Source organism: Camelina sativa, chromosome 14, assembly GCF_030686135.1.
Source record: "Camelina sativa cultivar CO46 ecotype springtype chromosome 14, ASM3068613v1".
Taxonomy (NCBI): domain Eukaryota; kingdom Viridiplantae; phylum Streptophyta; class Magnoliopsida; order Brassicales; family Brassicaceae; genus Camelina; species Camelina sativa.
The window spans coordinates 2,083,864-2,093,950 of NC_141893.1; the positions used below are offsets into that span (position 1 = coordinate 2,083,864).

At 36.0% G+C, this 10,087-nt stretch overlaps 1 protein-coding gene across 2 annotated transcripts; it reads right to left on the reverse strand.

Moving 5' to 3' along the window:
• Positions 1-290: 290 nt before the first annotated feature.
• LOC104739085 (type IV inositol polyphosphate 5-phosphatase 6) lies at positions 291-4,928 on the reverse strand. 2 transcript variants are annotated; one of them, XM_087485444.1, is made up of 13 exons: positions 4,400-4,707; positions 4,229-4,316; positions 4,051-4,138; positions 3,823-3,897; positions 3,558-3,750; positions 2,652-3,471; positions 2,366-2,559; positions 2,173-2,281; positions 1,943-2,091; positions 1,596-1,855; positions 908-982; positions 657-814; positions 291-530 (listed from the first exon to the last, which is right to left on the reverse strand). In XM_087485444.1, the coding sequence occupies exons 2-10, from the start codon at positions 4,256-4,258 to the stop codon at positions 1,633-1,635; spliced, it is 1,881 nt and encodes a 626-aa protein (XP_087341570.1). In that variant the 5' UTR covers positions 4,259-4,316; positions 4,400-4,707; the 3' UTR covers positions 291-530; positions 657-814; positions 908-982; positions 1,596-1,632. The 2 variants fall into 2 exon arrangements, with proteins under 2 accessions (XP_087341570.1, XP_087341569.1); XM_087485443.1 differs by having other exon boundaries at positions 4,229-4,928.
• Between the last annotated feature and the right edge of the window lie 5,159 nt (positions 4,929-10,087).

Here is a 10,087-nt window from a genome sequence, read left to right on the forward strand (position 1 = left end):
TAGTTAGATTTAGCTTTAGTTTGATTAGGAAGGATACTTTCGTTTCTAATACTCCTATCGTTTTCACAATAGAATTATAATGAAGGGTCTTTCACATGTTTGATAGTAAGTTCCCTAACGTATTTTCTATCCAAAGTAAAATTAATCATTAAATTAAAATAGTCAAAAAGAGCAAAAGATAAGAAGAGTGAGCTTTGAGGTTTATGAAGCAACACAAACTTTTTTCAGTCCTACGATAATTACAAGACTGGTATGAATTCACTTTTCCTTTTTGGCAATTATCATCAAAATTAAAGTGGAAATAGAATATTTCTTTATGTATATTTTCGATATTCTTGACGTAAAACCTTATATAATAAGCATTACAATATGATTATCTCGGGGACACACTACTACTGCTAATAACAAAGAAAAGTAAAACCCTATTTCCCTAATGCTAATTTGCTAAATCAAAAGAATGATTCAAAAAAAAAAAATCAAAGAACTTCCATCTGTCCACTTGGCAGTTTCTGATTTGGTTAGTTGATTGCCTGCACATAGCAAAAAAAAAATCACAAGTTGTGTTAGCAATTGTGTTCACAATTCACATTACACACAATTTACTGAACAAATTTTTTTTTGGTAATTAAAATTTCTAAGCAACAATAATTATTTACCTTACAACGCTGCTGTAAAATTCACATCCACCAGAGTTAGCAAAAAAACCTATGAATATTTCGAACCGGATAGACCACAGAACCGCCGGTATGTGAAAATTGGTTAACCGAGGCCAAAATTATAATACAAAAAAACACACATATCCTTTATCCTACACCTGCAAACCGGAAATTACACGGTAAGATAAGTTAAAAAAAAGCTAAGCGGAAATGAAAAATGTAAAAAGAAGAAACTGAGAAAATTGACTAACCTTGTTCCCTTAGAGTTTAAAGTGGCAATGGAATGTCTCCATCACTCTCAAAGAACCAATAACACTTTTGTTCACCTGACAAAAGCCAATCCAATTCTACCATGAGTGAAAAAACAAAACATTTCATCATTTTTATCAAGATCGCACGAAAAGAATCCTGGTTTCAATAAAGTTTAAATCTATTGAATCATTATTTATGATTTTATTGCTGATGCATTGCAGAGTTTAAAGCAGTTAGACACACACACAAAAAAAAAGACAAAGGTATGATAATATGCAGTGGACAATCTTATCAAGCTTCAATGTTGGGTTCCTTATCCTAATCTGGATGCAAAACCAAATGGGGTCCCTTTTCACAATCAGTTGGGTGATCTTAAATGATCTGAGAGGAGTAGCCTCATTTCTTGGTTGAGATATATTACACCTTTGCACATAAATGCAGAATTGTAGATTGGTCTCTCTATTAGACTTGCTCTATTTGAATCTCAGGACCACATATAACTTATGGACTTCTTTAGTTTTGGACCATCTCAAGTCACTGACACCGTGACTCAACATTTTTATCTGTTTCTGTCCTAATTTGTCGGTTTGGTGATCATTAAACTAAAAGTTTCAGAGATTAATTTGCTCAACAGTTTAAACTATTAACCTTTGATGCAAAAGAAAAGAAAAATGAAAGAAAAGTTACCGTAAAGAGCTGAAAATGAAAGATCTCTGTGTTGTGACTAGAAGAAGCTGAGCTCGGTGTATCCCCGGGAATAAGGTAAGAGCTCTTCAGCTTGGACCCGTGAAGTGGAGTAACTCGTTGTTCGCTTTAACCTATTATGAGCTGACTCCACCTCTGCGCAGAAAATGCCATACACCGGTCTATGATCTGAGAACCGTGACTCTCCTCTTACATAAGATAACTGATGCAGTCCTTCACCGAACCACAATATCCTATCACACCTATTTTAAAGAAACCCAAATGTCAGATAAAAGATACTCATATATACAGAAGTTCTTGTTTTCTTGCTGTGAAATAGACAAACTCACCAAGCAGGAGTGCGACGTTTCTCCTTAGGATGCAAATCATCTCCAGAATATCTATCTGAGTTCCTTGAGTACTTGTACGTTGGTGGGAAATAGATCTTTCCTTCGTTCCATCCCTTAAACACATGGCCTCGTTTCTGCTCAATTCTTAACTGCAAGTATACATTTTCGGATATGAACTTCTTCAGCCTTTTATTCTGTGTATTAGATCTAAGTGGTATGTACAAACGTACCTGGTCGTTTTCTAGTAAAGCTCTCCAGTTTTGCATCTCAACGAGTGCTTTGGCAGATCGATAAGACAATGCTATACGGTAATTTAGATCGCCAAGCCATATTATCCGGCTGGTAAAAGGATATGAAAGATTGGTATCAAGAAACTGTTGCATGCAGTCCAATTTGAATATAAAGTAAGATCATCAATCTTACTCATGCTGAAGGATGTTCTCAGGGGATTTTTCTTCCTCTGAACTCTTAACGCGAGGAAACCTCGTTTTCTTGAGTATCTCCATGACATCAGAGTTTCTCTTTAACTCATCACCTTCTTTTTGTCCTGAAGTCAAGTGGGTACAAACGAAACAAAAGCTTGTTTGATGGAGCAACATGCTTATTGAGATTGATCCCTACAAAAGAACCAAAGAGGCAAAGGCATTATAACAAAGTGGCTAACAAACTCACAGAACAGACCACTTTGTAAAGAAGAACAAAATCTAACCTTATTTCCGAGATAACCCATCAGTCCTCTGCCAACACAAGACACTTTCATGTTCTTGACGTGTTCTCTTAGCTCGCTTTTCACCCAAATTGTTAAGAAAACACCCACCATTTGTTTGCTAGCAACTAAACAATACTGCGAAGAGTTCCACGGTATCCTATACCCGTTCTCGTTAGCTGCAGAACCTGGTGAGTACAAGACAGTGCTTGGAGAATCTCCGAGACCATTATCATCATCTGAAGACCTTGAGAAGTCACTTGGCCGTGAAAAATCACTCGGTCTAGAGTGGTAATCACTTGGTCTAGAGTAGTCACCACTTGGTCTAGAGTAGTCACTGGGTCTTGAATCACTAGGCCTTCTGGAATAATCACTAGGCCTTCTGGAATAGTCACTTGGCCTTCTGGAGTAATCACTAGGCCTTCTAGAGTAATCACTAGGCCTGTGACTGCTGCTACTACCACGGAAACTCGGGTCGAAATCACTTGGCCTGTGGCTGAAGAATACACGGTCACAGACGCTGAAACGACGGTCAAGACCTGGCTGAGGAATTGAAGGATCGTTCCATGTACTACTTGGGGTCTGAAAAGACCGTCTGTGGAAGAAAGTGGAGTTCTTTTGCCTTGTGGATCCAGAGAAATCAGCATCAAGCTCTGCCATAGGCACAGGGACAGGGGAAGGTGTGTGATAACCGCTTGTTCCACTAGTCACCCCTGGTCGGTTATTGAGCGTTTTTCTGATAAGAGAGAGCCATTTCTGAGCAGGTCCATTGTCTTCAGCTCCAAGGACATTACCAGCATTAAGAGGGACAATCTCTTGGAATCTGAACCAAAAGCAAAGATTGAGGGAGAGAAGATTTCTAATGAAATTCATAAAAAAAACAAAATGATGTCTTTTTTTGAAGCATACCCGAGTACATATATATCTGCAGGAGCTGATGAATGAAGCCACTCATCAAGGTTTAAATCTGAAGGAGGAGAGCGTCCAGCAACGTTCCAGGTAGCTACAAAGATGCTGTAGTTTTGGACATCAATGATCCTAGGATTCTCATAATTCATTCTCCTTTGCCGAGCTTGCTGCTCCCAGTTCTTACTAAGTTTATCTGTGAAACCATCAGTAACATAAATAATTTGTCTAGTCAGATCAAACAAGTTAAGTATATTTATGAAATTACCAGTTTTGGTCTTCTTGATAGTGGGAGGTGCTTTCTCAGCTGAGAAGCTACTTCTGTGCTCCACGGATTCAACTCCTTTAATTAACAAATCAATCAATATCAGAAACAAATTTAGTTAAGATTATTCCCCTCAGAAGAGACAAAACATAACGCTTCAGGAAAAAAACAAGAACAAGTAAACAAAACTAAGTTAAAAGAAAGAAAGAGAGAGAGAGAGAGAGAAAGTACCAGCAGAAGTAGGATCATCAGCTTGAAACTCCTCTGTTTTGCTTTTGATATTAAACCATTTCCTGACCATCTTCTTGGACCATGCCAGCTTCAATTCAGAAATCCAAAATTCAAAAACATGTTCATCTCGAAAAATTCCATAAAGTTGGGAAAAAATATATAGAGAATAAATAAATACCTTGTTAGTCTTGGATTTGTCTTCCCTCATTGTTGCTTCTTCACAAGTGTATGTCTGTGTGGCTCTTTTCTTTTATTTTTTTGTGCTCCTTTAGCAGAAACTCAATCCATACATGAACAAGAAAAAGAAGAAGAAGAAGAAGAAGAAGAAGAAGAAAGGAGAAATCTTTACCTAAACTCAAATCACTGCCAAAAACGATGGAAACTAAAAAGCTCCTAAATTTCTTTGAGTTAGAGAATTGGGGGGGAAAACAGACAGAAACTTAAACAAACGCAAGTAAGAATATTAGAATCTGGGTTTCTCCCTAAGAGACAGAGGTTTAAGATTCTGAAGCTCTCTTTTTCTCACAGAGGGACAAAAGCAATGTGAGGGCTTTTTGGTTCTTGAGAGAAGGGTTTTAATGGCGGAGACAGGTAAAAAAAAAAAAAAAGGAAAATGTAAGCAAAGAGAGAGAGAAAGAGAGAAGAAGAACTTAAAATAAGAGAAAGTGTTGAAGAGACATCAATTCTTGAAGTAGACAGAGGCGAGACAATGAGGGCAGATTTTAGAGTGAGAAAGTTAAAGTGAAAATATTAAAAAAAACAAGAAACTAGAGAGAGAGAGAGAGAGAGAGAGAGAGAGAGAGAGAGAGTGTTTTGCTTTTGAGAGAAGAGAGAGAGCTTCGTCGTCCTTGAATGAAACGGCAAAGTTAAAGCAGCGTAGAGAGACTCTACAGTGTTTTAGTCTTCTTCTTTGCTCATTCCTTTTTCCTTTTTTTTTTTTTTAATTATTTTGCTGATTTCTTTTTTAATAGTAAACAACTAATTACGGAGTAATTAGTTTTTCTTTTGGAAACTTTTTATTCATTTAATTTAATATCACGATTTGACACAACCATTCTGATTAGATTTTCCAAAACGAAAATTTAATATTGACAACGTCTGTCTAATTTAAATCGCATTAATTTACGCAAATAGCATATTTTGTCTTGATCTCTGTCCATAAACCATAACCATCATAAATTTTGTTCATATAACTAGTTTTTTTTAGATTTAGGGTAGACATCACACTTAAGTCACATACATCATGTTCATGTATATGCATGTAGGTTTTCAAGTCCCGATTTCATATTTCCAAACAATCATAGAAAATGATTAACAAACGACTTTTAATTACTTTTTACTAATACAAAAATAAATGTTGAATGACAAAATCCTTTTATGTAATTTGTGAATAATCTTGTAAAACTATAGAATTCCGCGACAATCTATGATTGATATAAACATGCCGGTTGGTTTTGTCAACTCTTAAGTAAAAAACTTATCATGACATCTTGTAATAATAAAAGTGATGGTCGAGAAGTTTTTTTTTTTTTTTTATCATAATCATTTGGCCAATAAGATGTCTCCAAAAATGTCAAATAAGTTTTTTAATTGATTCATTGGTGATTAAATTTAATTTTAAATAATAATAATTTGAGACTATATATACAAACAACTGAGACATAATCGTTTGGTGAAAATTAATATGTACAAGTGGAAGAGAATGAACCAAAAAGTAATAGAAACAAGAGAGAGTTTTTCAATTTTTCCACAGAAGGATGCATGCGAAAGTTGTGTGCGGTGATTTGACTGATAAAGCACGAATAAAGCTTGTGTGTATTTTTAAGATAACAATTACCACAACCCTATACGCTCGGGTCGGATGTGCAACCAAATAACAAAGATTACATAAACACTAAAGCAAGATACTGTTTTTTTGGTAATTGGTATATAGAGGAGCAATACACACGCTCTTCTCTTGGATGGCTAGGTTAGGTATTGTATTGGTGACAACTTGACCTGCACGTAGTTGTTAAGCTTATGGATTTAAAGGATTTGCAATGGCATTATCTGTAATTAAGATGTTTCTCAAAATGGTTAAGCTTATTATATAAAGATACTTAGTATTGACAATACAGTTAGGTAGTTGTTCTTTGTGATATATCTATCTGTATATATACTCGTTATTTTTTTTCTGCAGAAAAAAAATAACTCAGCGAAGAAGTAGATAAGAACATGTTTGCTGAAACTAGTTTGATTCTTATATCAGTTTTCGTTAACAAACTGATTCTGTGTTTCCATTTGTATTTATTCCTGAAACTCAACTAATATATATTACGTCTATTTGTAGATTTTTGTATCTTATATCACGGATTCACGATAACATCTTTTTTCTTGTATAACATTTTCTTTCCAAGATTTTGGTCTACCAAACAAAGTAAAAAAGCAAAAGAATTAATACTATTAAAAGTAAAAAAAGAGAGAGAGGTAGAGAGGAAAAAGAGAAAGAGATAAAGAGGCTATGCTATATTGCTATTGTTATAGTTTGCCATATCATCTTTCCCTTTCAATTTTTTTTTTTGGTTGATATTTTCACTTTGTTTTCGCCAATTTATCTTTATTTAAATAATAGTATTGAGTTTCTGATTTTCCTGAAATTTGATGAATATTTTATTTTGTAGATATATTCTTTCCTTGTAGCACAAATGTTGGACACAAGATACTGTTTTAAAGTCCACTCGCCACTGATATCAGGAGTTTGCGTTCCCTTTTTTCTTGAGACTCCCAATTTTCGTATCTTTTTAGTTTCATTTTACTTAAATGTTTTCTTTTTTCTCAAGAACACTCCGTATATAGAAATACTTTTTGCAACAACTTTATTTTTTCTAAGTCACTAGTCATTAGGGTTAATTATAAAGCAATGTAGATGAATTTCTTAGAGTATCTAACGATCTTCATCAAGCTATATAAGATTCGCTATTACAGCTTTCAATCAATCTGTAGACGCAGTTCAAAAAGAAAGAGACAGCACACTCCAGTTTAAACATTCACACCGTACGTGCACCGGTGCCATATTTATGTATGATACAGTATGATCTAATCAGTCTAATTAATACCATATAGAAATTTCTATATAATTCATTCATATTTGGGTTGTTATTTACAATTTATATATATGACAAATCCACTTTTGATTGCTGAAATCCCACAAACCTTACTTTTTTTTGTGTTGACACCCACAAACCTTGTAAAATGTATATAAAACTATATACCTAACTTAACTAAAAGAAATACGGAAAATAGTTAAGAATTTGATAATGGCCTGACGGCGGAGAATTCCATGCTGGGGCAGCCCAACGTCCCATATGATTTTAACTAAGCCTCTCAATCAATAGATTATCGATTTTAAATTTATTTATACAATAAAATAGGCATAAACTTATCGAAAAAATGATCCTAAAATACTTGAAAATACAAAGATAAGCTCCACCATACATCGAACACTCATGAATGCTAATCATGATTAGCATCTGCTACACCATTAATTCGTTTTGCTAATTGTGCTTTGCCCCATCAAAATATGTCCATCATTATTTACACACAATGGGATACGCAATATCGACATTAACAATTTTTATGTTTGCTCAGACGTATAGACGATTAATCATATATATATAACTTGATGATTGTATTCCAGATATGATTTGTAGTCATTGTTTGAGTATTCTTAAACACGTTTAAAAAAAAAACATTAAATGGCCCATGTTGTTCTCAATTAATGTTTATTGATTTCTAATTATCAACACATGCGATATATATTGACAAACACAATTATATAGGCCAAGACTGATGAAGGAGCGACTAGAAAGTAAACAGATCAGGAAGAAACGATACATATATACATTTATTCGTGTCGTCAGACTCATATATATCTGCCCTTAATTTTACGATAGAGAAGTTCGCTTTATTTTGTGTAACCTATCTATTTTATATGAGTGGACTTTCATTTATTGGTATCTAATCAGCAGGATTTTTTTCGTTAACTTTGTCTCCACGAACTCGAAGAAGATGTATGCTAGCTTCCACATTAGTCGAACACTAAGCAACGCATTTTTTCCCTTAGATTTAAAATACATTTCTCAAATATGGTTGCTAGTTTAAAGAAATAAAAGTTGGGGAAAACCGCAAAACAAATGTGAGCCAAAATTTTGGAAAGAAGAAAAGAAACGATCAAGGGCATGCAACACATTAATAAAGTCGACCTATTAGGGAAAAAAAAGTCGACCTATATATAAGTTTCCATATCCTGAAATTCAGGATTCAAACATCAAAATTATACAAAGTCCATATCGCAATCTTTGTGTTACCAATAAATTACAAATCAATAGGGTTATAGTATCATTAGCGAAAACTATTATTTTTGTATTTTCTATGTGCCAATTTGTTTAATGGGCGAAAGAACAAGGGACATGACCAAGTGGTGTCAAATGGATGCGCATTTATAATGTTACTCTATATTTGCCATCTCCAATACAAAAGGATATTCCTTAATTTGGTAAATGTTTTCTTACACTGTTGAGCTCAATCTTTGAACTTTTTTTTTTGTCAACATCTATTTTGATTCAAATTAACCGGAGTGTTCTGTCAGAGTACAAGAAAGGTTATCTAAAGTACGAAAGACACATTTCGCCATCTCATTGACTAACAAGTTTGCCGTGCGGAGAATAAAGATAAAGAACACAGATGAGAACTCTAATGTCATGAAGTATCCCAATTAGTTCATTAAATACCTTGTCACTGTGCAGGAGATCGACTAGAGATTTTGAATCGGACTTGATGAAAACATGTGAGAAAGCTTTGTCCTTTGCTGATTGCAGTCCCGCTTTGACAGCTAAAGCCTCGCCCTGGAGTATGGAAGCTACAAAAGTTTCACCGGCTGATTCCTTGAAGGAGAGATTGCCTTGGTAGTCTCTTCCAATCCACCCAAGGCCACAGTTTAAGGATTTTTTCCTCCACGCTGCATCCGTTTCGATGGTGATCGAATCCTCTCTTGGAGTTGGAGTTCTGTCAGAGCGTGGCTGTGGAGCGTTTTCCTCAGGCTTCATAGTTTCTTGGGCTTGGTGCCATATTTTAGCATATATGATCGCTTTTTGTAGTGTCTATGCCTCTGTGAACGACGTATCCGAGAATAACAGATGGTTTCGTGCAGTCCAGAGGTTCCAGAGGATCCAAGGATAGATCGGTGTTGAGACACCAATGGGAGGCAGATTAGTGCTTTGTTTGAGTCTTTTGAACCAATCTTGTGGTGTAGTGTGTCCTCGGCTGCTGTAGGAGGTAGTGATAGGCGCAAGTTTCCAAACATTTGCTGCATATGGGCAATGAAGCAGGAGGTGCATGATAGATTCTGGTTCACCACAGCGTTTACAACCATCGTCTGTGTTGAGTCCTCTGCGCTCTAGGATTTCCCCAACCGGAATAACACTCGCTGCAGCCTTCCATAGAAAATGTTTTAATTTAGGTGTTGTCTGCAGGTTCCAGATAGTTGTCTTCCAGTTGAAGTCTCCGGGATGAGGGCTCTTGGTGTTCTGTTTTAGAAGGTTGTACCCAGATTTCGAGGAATATGCCCCTGTTTTATCCAGGAGCCAAACAAGTGAGTCTGCCATGTTGACATTCGTTCGGATTTGTCGAATAAGATCCTCAAGGTGAGGTAAGTGTGATCGAATCTGATCTACATTCCAGGAGTTAGAGTCCGTGTGAAGGAGGTCACTTACCTGGAGCGAGAGATCAGTTTGAGGGACTGGACCGAATGGTGTGACCTATGAGGAGGTTGAGAGCCATGCGTCCTCCCATACCCTGATGCTCCTTCCGTTCCCTACAATCCAGCCAAGGCCTTTGCGGAGTACCTCTCTTCCTGCCATAATGCCTCGCCAACCGTGGGAGGGGTTTGAAGGCATCTTGCATAGCAGGAAAGAGTCGTCTATACAATACTTTCCAAGGAGCACCCTCCCTAGAAGGGAGTGCGGATTTGTTAATAGACGGAAGCTTATCTTTCCTAACA

What these genes read in the sequence shown, in the direction of transcription:
- LOC104739085 (XM_087485443.1), bottom strand. Translation starts at nt 4,258, where the DNA reads ATGAGGGAAGACAAATCCAAGACTAACAAG. An exon ending in TATCAAGAAGACCAAAACTG is followed by an intron (nt 3,751 to 3,822) that starts GTAATTTCATAA and finishes ATGGTTTCACAG; the next exon opens with ATAAACTTAGTAAGAACTGG. An exon ending in CTTTACTAGAAAACGACCAG is followed by an intron (nt 2,092 to 2,172) that starts GTACGTTTGTAC and finishes GTATACTTGCAG; the next exon opens with TTAAGAATTGAGCAGAAACG.